We start from the raw sequence: 18,131 nt of genomic DNA, 5'->3' as shown, positions 1-18,131 counted from the left end.
TAGATGCCAGGAGAGTGAAGAACTGGGACCAACAGTAGTCTATCACAATAATCCTATGATTTACTATGGCTGAGTAACAAACAGAAATGGATGAGAAATTGTACTTAAGGTAGTCATTTTGCTCTACTGAAGGATCTGGTTCCATTTTGGAAGTTTTATACAGAGGAATTAAAAAATTGATGGACCGAACGTATGTGACCACCTACCCTCAAAACCAGTGTTTCTGTAATTGTGATTAGTAACATTATTGGGGGGATAAATCCCACTAATTAAACAAAGAAATAAAATAGAAAATACCAGAGTGGGTTGAATGAAGTAAGCACTTTGTTTAATGAAAACGTTTGCTTCTGTTATGGAGGCATACCTTCATGTGTACTGAGTCATGATGCAAAATATATTTCTTCCTATTGTGGTTAAAACAAAGCTTGGGAAAGCCGTTGTTCTAACTTATTTTCTATCTGTAAGATGTTATGGGGTTTAAGTACATTCTAATTTTTCAAAATAGTCCTTGGGCAGGCGTGTCATCTGTTTTGAAATTGAACCGTTTTTTCAGTGCTCGTTTTTTCCTTTGTAAAGATATCTAATACAGGAGTACTTTTCTTTCAAATCAATCAACAATTAAGGCAGTTTTAATGGACACGTGTTTTTATATATATGCTGGTAACACCTATGACTGTGGTTACTGGTGGCCCATGTTTGAGATTATTTTAAAAGTAATGGTAATATTTACCTTCTCTATTTAGCTTGCTCACTGCCAGCTTCCTGATGCTGGTTTAGAATAAAAGCACTTCCCAGTTATATGTATCAATAATATACTGTTACCTTGCTTCAGAAAGATTTATTATCAGCTTATCTTTTCCAGATTTCAATATTTGCGTCATCTGTCTAGGTGAATTGTGGCCTACGGTAACACAGCAGTGGCTCTAGTCAGTAGCTGTCCAGGGGACACATGCGGAGGGGGCCTCCTCCCCAAAGGCAGTGTTTCTGCAGCCGGCTTGTCCCCTCTCTGGTCACTCTTACCTGAGAAGGTAGGTCTGAATGCTCATAGGGACTAGCCTGAGGGCGTAGGTAATCTTTCACTGAGAAAATGCTGATAGCCAGGAAAGTTATCAATGGTTTGGTACTTACTAATACATTAAAATTTAGGATTATTTAATAGAAAAGTTAACAAGGTTTCTGTAATTTAGTTTCATAAAACCTGAGTTAGTAAGAGAAGGTAAAAAATAGTGACATATTTTTAAATAGCATGCTTTACCTGTGCTTTTAAAATGTTTCACGTTTATTAAAAATTCACCTATGAAAACCTAGGAAACCTGAAAAGTTGAAACATGATTTTTTTATCTCCATTTCTCGTAAATGAAGGAAATTCCTTCTGTGTATGTTGGCTAGTGTTAGCATTATAAAAACGATCCCCACAGAGATTTGTATACATTTTAAAATTAAATCGCATGTTATTGTTACTATTTGCTCAATTACAAAACTAAAATCTTATTTGCACAAGTATTATTTGGTGGGAAAAATCCTGGCCCTTTGCCAAATGACTTCACTCTTTAGCGTGTGTGTGTGTGTGTGTGTGTGTGTGTGTGTCTGTTTACGTGCCATATATTGGATTGATTAGATTAGGAAGTTTTTAGTTATGATGACCTAAATTTGATACATATCATCTTATGCAAGTCTACATACCAGAAAAATTTTCCAGTATAGTTGATTTACCTGCTCATAATATTGCTGAAGATTCTTTTTTCTCTTTTCAATTGGAATGGGTTGATGGATAAGCAAACGAATGGAATTTGCCATGCTTCCTGTTTCTTTAAGATGGAAAAGATTGCTTCCAGTCATATCACCTTCTCAAGACTCATGACTTAAATATTTGAAAAAGTTGTTTCTCCTGTCCCTTCTTTCTTTCTCTCTTTTAAAATAAGTGTTTTACCCTAGAGGAGAAAGCAGGAAAAGACCTCTCTGACCTCAGTCGTAGCAATTTCTTACTTGACACATCCCCAAAGGCAAGGGAATTAAAAACAAAAATGAACTACTGGGACCTTATGAAGATAAAAAGCTTCTGCACAGCAAAGGAAACAACCAACAAAACTAAAAGGCAACCAACGGAATGGGAAAAGATCTTTGCAAATGACATATCGGACGAAGGGCTAGTATCCGAAATCTATAAAGAGCTCACCAAACTCCACACTCGAAAAACAAATAACCCAGTGAAGAAATGGGCAGCAAACATGAATAGACACTTCTCTAAAGAAGACATCCGGATGGCCAACAGGCACATGAAAAGATGTTCAACGTCACTCCTCATCAGGGAAATACAAATCAAAACCACACTCAGATATCACCTCACGCCAGTCAGAGTGGCCAAAATGAACAAATCAGGAGACTATAGATGCTGGAGAGGATGTGGAGAAACGGGAACCCTCTTGCCCTGTTGGTGGGAATGCAAACTGGTGCAGCCACTCTGGAAAACAGTGTGGAGGTTCCTCCAAAAATTAAAAATAGACCTACCCTACGACCCAGCAATAGCACTGCTAGGAATTTACCCAAGGGATACAGGAGTACTGATGCATAGGGGCACTTGTACCCCAATGTTTATAGCAGCACTCTCAACAATAGCCAAATTATGGAAAGAGCCTAAATGTCCATCAACTGATGTATGGATAAAGAAATTGTGGTTTATATACACAATGGAGTACTACGTGGCAAAGAGAAAGAATGAAATATGGCCCTTTGTAGCAACATGGATGGAACTGGAGAGTGTGATGCTAAGTGAAATAAGCCATACAGAGAAAGACAGATACCATATGGTTTCACTCTTATGTGGATCCTGAGAAACTTAACAGAAACCCATGGGGGAGGGGAAGGAAAAAAAAAGAGGTTAGAGTGGAAGAGAGCCAAAGCATAAGAGACTCTTAAAAACTGAAAACAAACTGAGGGTTGATGGGGGGGTGGGAGGGAGGGGAGGGTGGGCTATGGGTAATCAGGAGGGCACCTTTTGGGATGAGCACTGGGTGTTGTATGGAAACCAGTTTGACAATAAACTTCATATATTGAAAAAAATAAAAATAAAATAAGTGTTTTACAAAACACTTTTGGTATTGTAATAAAGAATAGTGGATAAATTAGAGAGCTGCAAACCTATTTTTAGAATAAAATTATTATCAAGTTTATTTCTAGTTTTATTTCTAAATCTGTATAGAACAAAAACAGGATATGAGGGCATTTCAGAAACTTTAGGGCATTTAGCAAAACTTTAATTTTAATATAAGACTAATGTAGATAAATAACTCATGTAAAGAATTATATAAGCACAAAAAGCACAAATTGTATAATTTCTTAATAATTACTCACCAAGAGGTTTTTTTTAAAGTATGGTTAAAGTTTTGTTTGAAGCAATTCATAGACAATACATTTAATTTTATTAAATACTTTTTTTCTGGTTATGAAAGTAAAACATTCTTATAGTAGAAAACTTGGAACATGTAGAAAACATAGAGAAGAAAGTAAAACTTTCCTGTTCTTTCACGACCCAGGAAATTTTTTTGGTAAAATTTGGTATTATTTTTCTTATTTGCTGTTGTTTAATTTTTTTTTTTTTTTGAGTTTCAATCTCACAACCTCTGAGTTAATGATATTAAGCATTTAGAGTATACCATTCCATACCTATTTTCCATGCTTATACAAATGTGTGTGTGTATGTGTGTGTGTGTGTGTGTGTGTGTCCATACAAGTACTTTGTTGAAAATATTTTTTTCTTTACTTGACAAGATATCATTGCCATCTTTCTATATCTCCAAATATTTTAATTTTACATCTTACTGCATATCTGTCATATCTACTGATGTGTGTATATCTGTTAGAAATTCAGACTGTTTTAGTTCTTACTTAAGTTGCTGTTATGAAAACTACTGCTGGGTTGAACAACATAGGTATTTTAACTTGAAAAAATACTGCTAGAGAAACTTGCCAAAATAAATGATTAGCTATATATCTTGTCATCTTGTCAAGAAGTTTCATTTGCCTGCCCCTCACCATCCTGAGAAAAACTGGGAGACATTGAGATAGTTGCAAATTTAAGCTCCAGGTTAACATTCAGTTTTCTTGAAATACATATTTTTTCATTTCAAAAATCCTTTTTTAATAAGCATTGCATTGTGTTATATGATCATAATCCTTTTTAGTTTACACTAAATCTTAGTTTAAATAGTGTTACTTACTGATGTTGTTTTTATTCTTCATCTCTTGCTATTTAGAATTTTTTGTTTTGATTTCATTTTTATATTGTTAGAGTATTCCCTAGAGTTTCTCAGAAGGTGGTCATAAATGTATATTTGTCTTTCTTTTGCCTTCATCTGACTACTGTTTTGGCTGAATATAGGATTGTTGAGTTGCCATCCTATTTCCTTAATAGTTTCTAAACTTCTTCTACTGCCCTCTGGCTTCCATAATTGCTAGCCCAATCATCTTTCCTTCTTTGTGTGTGTGTGTGTGTGTGTGTGTGTGTGTGTGTGTGTTTAAGCAGCATTGTTGAGATATAATTGATATGCAAAGAACCATACACATTTAACATGTACAATGAAGGAATTTCTAACTGGATGGCTAGAAGATTTTCTTCTTTATCTTTGAAATCAGAACCAAGCTAAGTGTATGTGCCGTACTTTATAATGGCCCCAGGGGGCACAGAAATGAACTAATGAACTCCTTAGTTCATTTGTTCATTCATTCAATCCTTTATTCATTTTTGTGCTCAATGTTCTAGACATTTCCCAGGCCCTGGAGCTATAGCAATGAATAAAACACCCCATTCCCTTATGACACACTCCCTTCTTTGATTCATTTCATCTTGATTTTTCCCTGTTCATCCCCCTTTTCCCATTGCTTTCCCTCTGCCTATAGTGACCTTTTAGAATGTACCTTTTTAAATGTTGATTTAAATATATGTGTATTCTTGTAAGAGTTTCCTGATGCTTTTTTATATATTCCCTTAACATGTCTATAACATTCCTCTTGGATGTTTACTTATTTGATAAACTATGCACAGGATACTATTGTAAGTAAACACTTTACAAATGTTAACTCATTCCAGCCTCATAAAACCTCAAGAAATAGATTTTTATTTATTTATTTATTTATTTATTTATTTATTGCATAGGAAAACTATAGGCCCAAGAGTTTGGGTAGCCTGTCCAAGGGCACAGAATAGGTGAATGGCCAGACCTGCCTGGACTTGAAAGGCCACACTCTTCAGCACACAGCTCCAACCTCATAAATTCAAAACCCAACTCCTGATTTCTTCCTGTTTCTTGCCCTTCTCCAATCACCATCTTTTTCATCTCCTTAAACGGGACCCTCCACCTTCAAGCTGCTCAAAACAAAAGCCTTGCTATTTCCCTTGATAACTTCCTCCCAGCCCACACTCAGTCGATGTGCAAATTCTGCCTGCTGTATCTTTAGAACATTTCCAAACTTGACCACTACTCTCCACACTCACTGCCCCTGCTATGTCCAAACCATCATCTTCCCTCACCAGGTTACAGTGACAGCGTCCTAATCATCTCATCTTTGCCCTTACCCTCTGCCTCTGTTCTCAGCACAGTTGCCAGGGTGGATCTGTCAGAACCTGTCAACTCATGGTCCTGGGTTCAAAACCCTCCAGTGACTTCCTTTTTTCACTCAAGGGCAAATAAAGCTAAAATTCTTACTGTGACCTGAAAGGCCCTATTCAGTGTAGTTCTGTACAGCTTCCATGTCTTCCCCATCTATTTTTTCTCTGTGTTGCTAGCTTTGTGCTATCCCCATTGACATCTGCTAATTTTGCAAACACACTAAGCATGTTCCCATCTCAAGACTTTGGAGTCTGCTCTATCCCTTCCCTGGATTGTGCTTCCCTACATATCCATGTGGTTAGCTTCTCGGTTCCTTCAGATATATATATATATATATATATATATATATATATATATATATATATATTATTCAGTCAGCTTTTTATTTAAGTTTTCCATGGCTACCTTATCCTGAACCTCAATCCTCTCCCCAAACCTTGCAGTTCTCTCTTCTTGGCTTTATTTTTTCTCCTTAGTAACTATTGCAATCTAATTTCATGTTTATTGAGAACATGAAGTGTCCCCCAACCCACACCTGAATGTAAGTTCCTGAAGGGCAGGAAGTTTTGTTATGTCTTTTCACCCCAGTACCTGGTATCTGACAGAGGGAAGGCATTTACTCAATATTTATGAAAAAGGATTTGTGAATTTCTATTTCTTTGTATTTTAGCTTAATGTATGTAATGTTCTTCCACTTGATTCACAAGGTCAGTGATTTGGTCTTCAGTTGTGACTATTCTCTTTTATAACTTCTTTATGGATTTTAAAAATACACGAGATAATTTCTTTTGCTTTCAGAACCTTTTTCCGTGCTCTAATTTGATCTTCTTGGGTGCTTTTGCTAAATTTTGTTTAAAGCTCTCATTTTTCTGCCTCTAGAGTAGTTTTTCTTTTCTTTTCTTTTTTAATTCAAATGTTTATTTATTTATGGAGAGAGAAGGAGAGAGAGAGAGCAAGCGTGAGAGGGACAGAGAGAGAAGGAGAGAGAGGATCCCAAGCAGGCTCTGCACTGTCAGCATGCAGCCCAATGTGGGGCTCAAACTCACAAACTATGAGATCAGGATCTGAGCCAAAATCAAGAGTCGGATGCTTAACCTACTGATCCACCCAGATGCCCCAGGTCCATATTACTTTTTAAAAATTCCCTCCCTCACATCAGTCAGAGTACTATATACCTCAAAGTTTCTCTTATAAATAGCCATGGATAGTTCTAGAACAAAAAATGAAATCCTGGGTTACAAGGTCTTATATCTCTATTCCGAATTTTGCATTATGTATTAACTACAAAGTCACCATCTAGAAGAAATGGAAAGTCACTTAAATGAATCCAAAGAAGCCAACAAAGCATTGAGACTGGCTTCTATCTAGGCCAAGGACAGCTATTTATTCTTAGTTTCCTTTAAGGTATCAAGCAGTCCTTGCCTTGAATTCCCTGGTAATTTAACTGCTGTACATTTCCTCCTTGGAAACTGCTTTTGTATTTCTACATTTTGTACATTTCTACATTTGTGCATTTTGCTAAGGACATACCAGAAGATTCTGCACTGTTGTAACTCCAGGCCATTTTACTATTGTTTCCTTGAATAGCTGCCAGTTCCCTTGGGGCAAAGGTCTTGATATCTCTCTAAGTGTGCCTTGGAATCAGGTGACTTTTTCCTGTAGTGTTTGGGAGTGCTGAGAAATTCCTTATCTAAGCTTGTGTAACTTCTGCTTCTCCCTGGTTCTGTTCACCTGGATACTAGTGATTGCAGCTTTATTAAAATAATTTTTTTTAATGTTTGTTATATATCTTTGAGAGAGAGACAGAGTGCAAGTGGGGAAGGGGCAGAGAGAGAGGGAGACACAGAATCTGAAGCAGGCTTCAGGCTCTGAGCTATTAGCACAGAGCCCAATGTGGGGCTCAAACCCACGAACCATGAGATCATGACCTGAGCTGAAGTTGGATCCTTAGCCAACTGAGCCACCCAGCTCCCCAACAGTTTTATTTTTAAAAGCTATGACTTTTCCACTCTATTCTCCGTGATTATATTTTGAAGGGGCACAGTGGGCCTCCTTTCTTTTCACTTTATAACTAATTATTACAACTGATGGCAAACAGAATGAATTTCTCTTTGCTTAACATTGTCTGTCAGACATACTTTCCATCCCTTTCACATAATTCACTCATATTCTTTACTTTTTACGAAAGAGTGGTGAGGAAGAAACCAATCCACTCCTTGGCTTAGAAGCTATGTATTCAAGTAAAACAGAAAGGAAGGGAAAAAAGAAAAGAATCAGGGAAGCCAGCTAGGAGGCTACTAAGTTGACAGTGTTTGGTGGCTCGGACTATGAGAGCTGGTCCAATTATGGATATATTTTCAATGAAGTGTCAAAATATCTACTGATGGGTTGGCTATATTGTTGAGTGTAAGAAAGAGTAGTCAATGATTACTTCAAGGAATAGGACTGAGGATTTTCAAGAATAAGTTGCCATTTTCTAGATGTGTAGGAAGGAAGAGGAGCTGGACACATGTTGTGAAGATTTGAGGCTTTAAACATAGTCAGTGGTTATATTCTCTAGGCAGCAGGAGATGTTTGTCCAGAGTACAAGCAGGAGGCCATGGCTGGAGGTATTTATTTGAGACCCATCAGCATATAGATTAGCCTAAAGCCAGGAGACTAAGAAATCACCTAGGGAGCTGTTCTAAGTAGAGAAGAGAATCAAAGACTTGCCTTAGGGCAAGTGACTTGACGAACTAGCAACGAAGACTGAAAAGAGTAACCAGTGAGGTATCAGAGGTTTAAGAGTGGTGACCTGGGAGCCAAGGAAAGAAATTGTTTCAAGAAGTACCTTGGGATACTGAGCATGATGAGTAGATGAAGTCTGAGCATTTATCACTGGGTTTAGAACAGAGAACAACATGATTAAAATTTGTTTTGCACTCTCAGCATCAGTGCCATCTTCTGGGAGACCTCTGTGCCACAGAGCCAAGGGGAAGAAGCAGTGGATGAACAGGCTGAAGCGAAAAAGAAGAAAGATGAGGCAGAGGTCCAAGTAAACTGCCAGCTTGTGCACCCACGGAAGTCACAGGAACAGAAATAAGGAAAGCCAGAGGTCAGGGATGTTTGTACAAATTGTTGGAGTGCACGCCTACTTTCTAGAACTTGATCCAGTGGATCTAGACATCCATCATCATTTGATCACAATGACCACCTTTGAGAAACCCACCTTTCTCACACCAAAACAGTCCCTTTTGATCCTTTGCCAAGGAGCCTTGACTTCCAGGACTCATTCTGTTTTCATCTGTGGCTGAATGTAACACATGTAAAATAAATCATCTCTTCTGCTGTCTTAGCTGAAGAAAAAAGCTTTTAATGAAGTGCTGACAGTAAAAGTCTCTTTGGAGTGTATTCAAAGCGTTAGTAAGAGGGGCACCCGGGTGGTTCAGTTACTTGAGTTTTAGACTCTTGATTTTCGGCTCAGGTCATGATCCCAGCGTCAGGGGCTCTGCACTGAGTATGGATCCTGCTTAAGATTCTCTGTCTCTCCCTCTGCCCCTCTCCCCACCCCGCTTTCTCTCAAATAATAATAAAAACAGGTTATTAGGAGAAGAAAGGAAGACAGGGAGTGAAAATTACTCTTTTGAAGAAGTTTTGTTTTTCGAAGTGAATTTAAAAATAATTGCTTTTTGTGGAATTTATTCTTTTTATGGAAGAGTACTACATATTTGGGTACTGCAGGTAATTATTTGCAAGGGAAATACTAAAGAGCCAGGGAAGAGAGGAGAATTGTAGGTTATGTCCTTGAACAGGTATGAAGAGATGCTTACTGGGCATGTGCAACGAGACATGGTTGGTTATTTGCATTAATAAGACAGAGGATTAAGTATACAAACAGATGTAAGCTGGGAGGTAAGTGAAGAGATACAGTGTGGACATTCTCTTCTGATCGGGTGTGTTTTTTCAGTGAAACAGGATCAAGGCCATCAGAGAATGAAGATGAGAGAGAAGGTATCTGAGATAGAAGGAGGGAGCAGGTGTGAAACAGTCATCTCAGAGAGTGGGAGAACAAAAGTAATAGAAGGAGGGGTAGGATCTTTGAGCAGTTCTAGTGGCCAATACTTGTCATGAATTTAACAGGAGGCCCCTTGTGTGTTTTTCTTCACCACACTCAGCTGCATGAATGCAGGAGGAGAGCAAGAGGAGAACTGGATTGGACAAAGGTTCAGGTTTTGCTAGGAAAGTTTGTTAATGAGAAGGAGTTGTAAGATAATGTCAAAACCTATTGGAATCTAACTGGGTAAACAGGGGTGCCTGGGTGGCTCAGTCGGTTGAGCATCTGACTTCAGCTCAGGTCACGATCCCACGGTCTGTGAGTTCGAGCCCCGCGTCAGGGCCCACGTCGTTGGAGTCAACGAGCTGAAAGCTCATTACTGCATCATTATGTGACATTAAAATTATCAAGAGTTTTGGCAGGAGTAAACTTGGAGAGAGTGGCGGTAGGTCAGGAGCTAACCTTTGCAAGAAATAAAGAGAAATGACTTGGGAGTCTGTAGATGTCTACAAACGAAGGAGGTATAGTTTGAACACAGAACTTCAAACTTTCAAGGGGTGGTGGTTAGGAAGGATGGCGGCACAACGGTCTGCAGTGGCAGTCAATGCAAGGGGAATCTACTTTTCCTCTAAGCTGTATGGTACAAAGGGGATTAAGGATGCAGGAGAGACAGCAGCCACCTTTGACAAGGCTCCGGGTGATGAGGTGTACTCAGGGGAGAGATGGTTTTGGTTAGAACAGAGTGAGGGAAATATTTGAGAAGAGTTTGAGGAGTAGGGTGATGACCCAAGCTCCAGAAGGCACACTTGGAAGGGTTTTGTGAGTAATGGCAGATAGGTGCAGATTAGGGAGTTGTACGGAACAGAGACTGAGCCGTTAGAGGTGGAACCAGGGACCAAGGGCATGGTGGGATTAGTGCAGATGGTCTTTTACCGGGAAGTGGGAACACTCGACCACTGAGTTCCTATCATGTCAGACAGATCTATTTTAAACTATAACTCCTATCAGTATATTTTTAATTCATATGCCATTTTCAAACATTAGGTGATCAGATCGTTTGTACAGAATTGGTTGTTTAGCGAGCTAATCAAAGAGATTCATTAACTTTCCATATTACTATCTTGCATTATTTGTATATACAAATAATGATTATTTCTAGTTAGCTAAATTCTCAGAGCTGGAAGAAAAGAAACGAAAGTACTATTATGTCACGTTCTTAGGTAAGCATTTAACGCGTAATATCATCATACGCCATTTATTTAAGCAATTAAATCTGTTTAAAGGCAAATTATAACACTTTAATCAATACTTGCTATAAATTATGTGTAGTATTCTTTAAGATAAGCAGGAAAAAGTTTTAAGTGTTTTTCAATGTTTATTTATTTTTGAGAGAGAGAGTGAGAGAGAGAGGGGGCACGAGTGGGGGAGGGGCAGAGGGAGAGGGAGACACAGAATCTGAAGCAGGCTCCAGGCTCCAAACTGTCAGCACAGCTCTTTTATTTTTTTATTTTTCATTTATTTGGAGACAGACAGAGACAGCACGAGTGGGGGAAGGGCAGAGAGAGGGAGAGAGAGAATCTGTACTGTCAGCGCAAAGCCTGATGTGGGGCCTGAACTCACGAACTGTGAGATCCTGACCTGTGCCCAAACCAAGAGTCAGATGCCCAACCGTTGACTGAGCCATCCAGGCGCCCCAGTAGGAAAATTTTTCTACTTGTCATTAATTTATCAACAATTTCCAAGATATTGTGCTTAACACTCTATTTCTCTGAAACCAGTATGTACAACTATGAGAAGAAAGCCTCTGAGTCCTTCGTTTTTTATCTAGGAACCGAATATTTTGATTCACAAAGAACAAAGTATACAGAGTTGTCAGATGACTTTCCCATCCTCTATGAATTTCATATTCAAAAACTGAACAGCAAGTTTGTTCCCCCTGCGCCGCCCCCCACCCCACCTTCCCTTACTTCTTTTTGGACTCTGAATCCGTATTTAGCATATCAGGTAAGGATGTGATTTTGACTGACAGAAACTAATTAGCAAACATTCCTAAACAGTGATTAGCGTGTGTTGCTTGATTCCTTTAATATGTCAAAAGCATACGTAAAAGAAGGAAGGAAAAGGGGGAAATAGACAAAAAGTCTACGTAGAAGATTTATAACTTAAGTGATAGAGTATATTTGGGTGCACATTTAAATTACATAGTAAAAACCCATCATTCTTTTCGTGAAATCTGAATTATAATTCAAATGTTACTAAGTTCAAATAACCTAACTAGTTGTAACTTGCTATTTGTTCTGTCATGGAAGAGGCCTGGGTGTCTGTTGAAATGCATCTTACAGATTCATTTGGCATAAATATGTTTCTTTCCGGGAATAGAGAGCAGGAAGGAATTGGGTAGCGGTGTTTCAAATTTATTAAAATATGCATTTTAGTACCTAAATATTTTATTCCTCCAATTCTAGTTCTGGATACATTTAGTTTTTTTTATTTCGTTTTGAGAGAGAGAGAGAGAGAGACAGAGACAGAGAGAGAGACAAAGTGCGCACAAGGAGAGGAGGGGCAGAGAGAGAGGGAGACACAGAATCTGAAACAGGCTTCAGGCTCTGAGCTGTCAGCACAGAGCTTGGCACAGAACTCAAACCTGCAAACTGCGAGATCATGATCTGAACTGAACCAAAGTCAGGTGCTTAACCAACTGAGCCACCCAGGCACCCCTGGATGCATTTAGATTTCTATGTAATCTTGATCTAAACTGTCAGCCCAGGGGCGCCTGGGTGGCGCAGTCGGTTAAGCGTCCGACTTCAGCCAGGTCACGATCTCGCGGTCCCTGAGTTCGAGCCCCGCGTCAGGCTCTGGGCTGATGGCTCAGAGCCTGGAGCCTGTTTCCGATTCTGTGTCTCCCTCTCTCTCTGCCCCTCCCCCGTTCATGCTCTGTCTCTCTCTGTCCCAAAAATAAATAAACGTTGGGAAAAAAAAAAAAATAAATAAATAAACTGTCAGCCCAGAGGGAAATGCAGGAGATGGAAAGGAAAGCAGACTCCTGGAATTCCAAGTCTTGTTGCTATTTTCTAGCATTTCAACCTAGTGACGGGTTGTTCATTGACAGCAGAAATTCACATATTTCTCCCTCTCTCTCTCTCCATGTATATGTATGTGTGTGTATACATATACACACACACATATATTTGTGTATATATATATATACTACATATATACATATATTTTCAAAATATATTGAAAATTCCAGAATTTAGCTGAGAATTGCAGAATCATATAGAAACAGAGGGGACATTTTTAAACTCGGTCTCATGGAGACTTGGGTTTTTAATGAGGCATGAGGAAGAAGGAAGTGCCATCTCTGTTTTAACAAGATTTTACTTTTATTCGTTTTATAAATTGGGATTGCATGAAAAAAAAATTTTTTTAAATCAGTTTCAGAGCTTTAAAGAAAAAGCCAAAACAGGCTCCAGTGCCGTGCCCACAGCCCACACCGAAGCTCAGTTTCCCTGGGTTTCTCACCTCAGCCGTCTTTTCTCTGGGCCACATCATTTCTTACCATAACTTTGGTCCGTATATTTAAAATCCTTAATACTTTGGACCACAACATAATACTTCACTGGCGGGTACCACTTTTCAAGACAGCCTATGTTCTCACATGAAAACTAAAAGCTTAATATTCTTGAAAATAATTCATCTGTGTTGGTCCTTTCTGCCGTGGAAAGAAAATATGGATTGGTAACGATGAAACTGTACAAGTAATTGAGACCTCGGATCATATTCCAGCCTTAATGGTTTCGTGAACTAAACCTCGATTTCTTGCCAGTATAATTACACTTACAAAACATGCCATGTCCTCCTTATAAGGAACAGTGTTTATATTGTAGATGCGAAATGTTAAATGACGTAACACTTGGAATATTATATTTCAGTGCTTTGCAAACTGGAAGTAAAGGTATGTACTTGCAATTCATTCTGTAATTAGAAATAACTTATATGGGGCACCTGGGTGGCTCAGTCGGTTAAGCGTCCAGCTTCGGCACAGGTCATGATCTCACAGGTGGTGGGTTCGAGCCCTGCATCGGGCTCTGTGCTGACAGTTCAGAGCCTGGATCCTGCTTCAGATTCTGTGTCTCCCTCTCTCTCTGTGCCCCTCCCCCATTCATGCTCTGTCTCTCTCTTTCTCAAAAAAAAAAAAAAAAAAACATTAAAAAAGAAAGAACTTATATATTTTTTATAAAAAAAATTTTTTTTTCAACGTTTTTATTTATTTTTGGGACAGAGAGAGACAGAGCATGAACGGGGGAGGGGCAGAGAGAGAGGGAGACACAGAATCGGAAACAGGCTCCAGGCTCTGAGCCATCAGCCCAGAGCCCGACGCGGGGCTCGAACTCACGGACCGCGAGATCGTGACCTGGCTGAAGTCGGACGCTCAACCGCCTGCGCCACCCAGGCGCCCCAGAACTTATATATTATCAAGTGCAAAAGGAGGCACTAGGGGATATTACCTGTGTACAAGAGGCACACGTAAAATATTTCACTTTTTCTTCTAAAATTTCTAAAATTTTAATTCTAAAATTTCTGGGAACTTGTATCTACCCTTTAGAATATAAAGCTCTCCCTCAAGACTGTCTTTTGAACAAAGACTATTTCCATAGATTAAGCATATAAAGAATTCATCATTTGACCTTCTCTGGCCTCAAAAAGGTGTTGTTTCCTATACTTTAACCTAATAATTCAACTTTTCATTTCTAGCACAGTATCCGACATCAAGTAGATGTTTAAAAAAAATTATTGAACTGAACCATTGAATTAAGCTTAGAAATGAAAGCTCTTTCTAAAATAACGATTTGGGGGGGGGGGGCACCTGGGTGGTTCAGTCGGTTGGGCAGCCATCTACAGCTCAGGTCATGATCTCACGGTCTGTGAGTTCGAGCCCTGCGTTGGGCTCTGTCCCGAGATCTCAGAGCCTGGAGCCTGCTTCGGATTCTGTGTCTCCCTCTCTCTCTGCCCCTTCCCTGCTTGCATTCTGTCTCTCTGTCTCTCTCAAAAATAATAAACAATAAACAAATTTTAGAAAAAGGATTAGTTTTTTAGCAAGAAGTAATAGGTAAATGTGTTAGAAGTTAAAAGAATCAAATTGCCAATGATTTGCTCTCTCTTTTTTTTTCCCCTCCCAGGTTTCCGGAATAGGTTTATGGAAAGCGAAGAAGAAACTCTAACCTGAGTATGGATTTTGAAGAAAGATTCCTCAACACGCAAAGGAAGAAATAAGCTGGTGGATAGCCCTCAGGAATGATGTCGTTTTGCCACAATGTCATTAACATTTCTTGTGTGAAAAGCAGCTGGTCAAATGATGTCCGTGCTTCCCTGTACAGTTTAATGGTGCTCATAATTCTGACCACACTCATTGGCAATCTGATAGTCATTATTTCCATATCACACTTCAGGCAACTTCATACCCCAACGAATTGGCTCATTCATTCCATGGCGACCGTAGATTTTCTGCTGGGGTGCCTGGTCATGCCTTATAGTATGGTGAGATCTGTTGAGCATGGCTGGTACTTTGGAGAAGTCTTCTGTAAAATTCACACCAGCACTGACATTATGCTGAGCTCGGCATCCATTTTCCACTTGTCCTTCATTTCCATTGACCGCTACTATGCTGTGTGTGACCCACTGAGATACAAAGCCAAGATCAGTATCTTGGTTATTTTTGTGATGATCTTCATTAGTTGGAGTGTCCCCGCTCTTTTTGCATTTGGAATGATCTTTCTGGAGCTCAACTTCAAAGGAGCTGAAGAGATATATTACAAGTACATTCACTGTATAGGTGGTTGCTCTGTCTTCTTTAGCAAAACATCTGGGGTACTGGCCTTTATGACTTCTTTCTATATACCTGGATCTATTATGTTGTGTGTCTATTCCAGAATATACTTCATAGCTCAAGGACAGGCAAGATCAATTAATGATGCAATTGGATTGGAAGAGAAAAATGGAATGTCACAAAACAAAGAAAGGAAAGCTGCAAAGACTTTAGGGATTGTGGTGGGAGTTTTCCTAATATGCTGGTGTCCTTTCTTTGTCTGCATGGTCATGGACCCTTTCCTGGACTATGCTATTCCACCCACCTTAAATGATGCATTGGTTTGGTGTGGATACCTGAACTCTACTTTCAATCCAATGGTTTATGCATTTTTCTACCCCTGGTTCAGAAAAGCACTGAAGATGATTCTATGTGGTAAAATTTTCCAAAAAGACTCTTGTAGGTATAAACTATTTTTAGAGTCACATCCATAGAATTATTATGTTTACTATTTACTGCTTTGCAAAACAGCTGGTGATCATAATTTTGAACACAACATAATTAACCACATGCACCAATTGTGGGGTCTTTTATCAAATGTTTGAGCCAAAGAATGGATAGTGACATATAATGCTTTTACTTCACTTCCTTTTTGGGACACAGTGGATGTAATCCTTGCCATGCTTACTATTACATAGAAGCTTTGCAAGTCCAGAATTTAAGGCCTTACGTTAAGAGCCTTTCTTGCCCTTAGCTGAACTGCCATGAATTGACAATTGTTCAATGCTGGAAATTATGGGGCCGCAATTGGATATGCAAATTAGAATTACTTTGTCATCCATTTGCTCGAATATATATGTCTTTTTGTGAATTCAAATAAAGTGCACATTAAATGATATTAAATACTTTTTATACATAATTTGCTATTTATCATGAATTCTTATTAATATATATTCCACTTTTAAAATATTTTGATTTTCATCTTTTTATAATATGCTTTCTTGATTCTCATACTTGCAGAAATTTGGAAAATAAGGGAAAAATAAAAATAAAATATCGTATAGAAACAAAATGAAAATAAAGATATCACTCATAGTTCACCTCCTGAAAAAACTTAAAATTCTTGACAACATAATTTTTTGGTAACTGTATAATGTTACAACGTATGGATGCACAAAGATTTTTTTAGACCATTTCTCTGTTGACCACTTAGACTTCAGTTTCTTTTTTGTTTTGTTTTGTTTTTTAATAATGGAAATGAAACCAAGTTTCTGTCTGTTACCTGCTACTGAAAGTTAGGAAAGTGTCTGAAAGGATTTCACTGTATTTCAAGGTTGTGCCTGGAATGGCAGGACTCAAAATACAAACCCTAGGAAGTAAGACAAATCCACTTGTTGGGTTCCAGGCTGCATCGAAAGAGAAACAGCCATCCATCAGCGCAGCTAAGCATGAGGGATTAACAAAAGGTACAATCAGAATAGACATGCCATGCCTGTTAAGATGGCATCCACACAAAGAAAAAAAGGAACAGGGGAGCCTGGGTGGCTCAGTCGGTTGAGCCTCCGGCTCCGGCTCAGGTCATGATCTCACAGCTTGTGAGTTTTGAGCCCCGCGTCGGGCTCTGTGTCACCCTCTCTCTCTGCCCTCTCTCTCTTCCCCAACTCATGCTCTCTTTCTCTCTCAGGAATAAATAAACGTTAAAAAAAAAAAAAAAAGAAACAAAAAAAGAAAAAAAAGAACAAATGATAGTTTCAAATAAGATTCCCTAACAGGAGTGGGCAACTATTCTAAATTATAAGCACTGATTTCCAGTTGAACTGTTTCTCATACAGGCTTCAAGTAGTCTGTTGCATGGGGAGTAACCCTAGGGATTTGGATTTATTTATTTAATAAAAGTGACTTATGCTCATGAGTACATTAGGGTAAGGAAGCTAATTTTATTTTTTTTTTTAATTTTTTTTTCAACGTTTATTTATTTTTGGGACAGAGAGAGACAGAGCATGAACGGGGGAGGGGCAGAGAGAGAGGGAGACACAGAATCAGAAACAGGCTCCAGGCTCTGAGCCATCAGCCCAGAGCCTGACGCGGGGCTCGAACTCACGGACCGCGAGATCGTGACCTGGCTGAAGTCGGACGCTTAACCGACTGCGCCACCCAGGCGCCCCAAGGAAGCTAATTTTAAATGAAATTAAAACACACCTTCTTGCATGCAAATGTGTGTTCACAAACTTGATGATCTCCGAGGATATGTTAAATCCTTCTAGCTCTCACAGTCTATTTCAAGACTACATGTTTTGTTTCATTGATCTGACTAGAGTTTTGTTCTGGTACATTTAAAAAACACAAGTTACCTTTTCATTGAGTGTATGATAAGACAAATTGTCATTATTTACTCCTAGTGTCAAAAATTACCTTGACTTTTTTTTAGCTGAGACGATTCTGTCAGATTCTAAAAAGGGAACAAAAGCATTTAGACAGCTTTCTGTACATTATAGCAAGTTTCTGTGGTGTTCTCCATTTGCTCCCACACATTCCTCTTAAAATTATTCCTAGACATTTTGTACTTTTGTGTATGTGTGTTTTGCCTATTGTGAATAAATCTTTTTTTTAAGCCACTATGTTTTTTGGTACCCATTATTGCTGGCATGCAGTAAAATTGATTTTAGCTTTTCTGTTGATTTGTTTG

General features: G+C 38.8%; 2 protein-coding genes across 2 annotated transcripts in view; both read left to right on the top strand.

Annotated features, from left to right (window-relative positions):
- Positions 1-14,847, top strand: part of LOC123609023 (pantetheinase) — a 92,851-nt gene extending 78,004 nt beyond the window's left edge. Inside the window, exon 10 of the mRNA XM_045499654.1 lies at positions 14,820-14,847. Coding sequence (XP_045355610.1) covers positions 14,820-14,832 — 13 coding nt within the window. The 3' untranslated portion in view covers positions 14,833-14,847. The remainder of the gene's footprint in view (positions 1-14,819) is intronic.
- Positions 14,848-14,911: 64 nt separating this feature from the next.
- TAAR1 (trace amine associated receptor 1) lies at positions 14,912-16,638 on the top strand. The gene has a single exon (XM_045499658.1). It carries the CDS (start codon positions 14,935-14,937, stop codon positions 15,937-15,939), a length of 1,005 nt encoding a protein of 334 aa, XP_045355614.1. The 5' UTR covers positions 14,912-14,934; the 3' UTR covers positions 15,940-16,638.
- Positions 16,639-18,131: the final 1,493 nt, after the last annotated feature.

This window comes from Leopardus geoffroyi, chromosome B2 (genome assembly GCF_018350155.1).
Source record: "Leopardus geoffroyi isolate Oge1 chromosome B2, O.geoffroyi_Oge1_pat1.0, whole genome shotgun sequence".
In the NCBI taxonomy this organism is placed as follows: Eukaryota; Metazoa; Chordata; class Mammalia; order Carnivora; family Felidae; genus Leopardus; species Leopardus geoffroyi.
This window is presented reverse-complemented; position numbering and strand designations above follow the sequence as displayed.

Coding starts and splice junctions, on each gene's coding strand:
- TAAR1 (XM_045499658.1), top strand. CDS start 14,935: ATGATGTCGTTTTGCCACAATGTCATTAACATTTCTTGTGTGAAAAGC.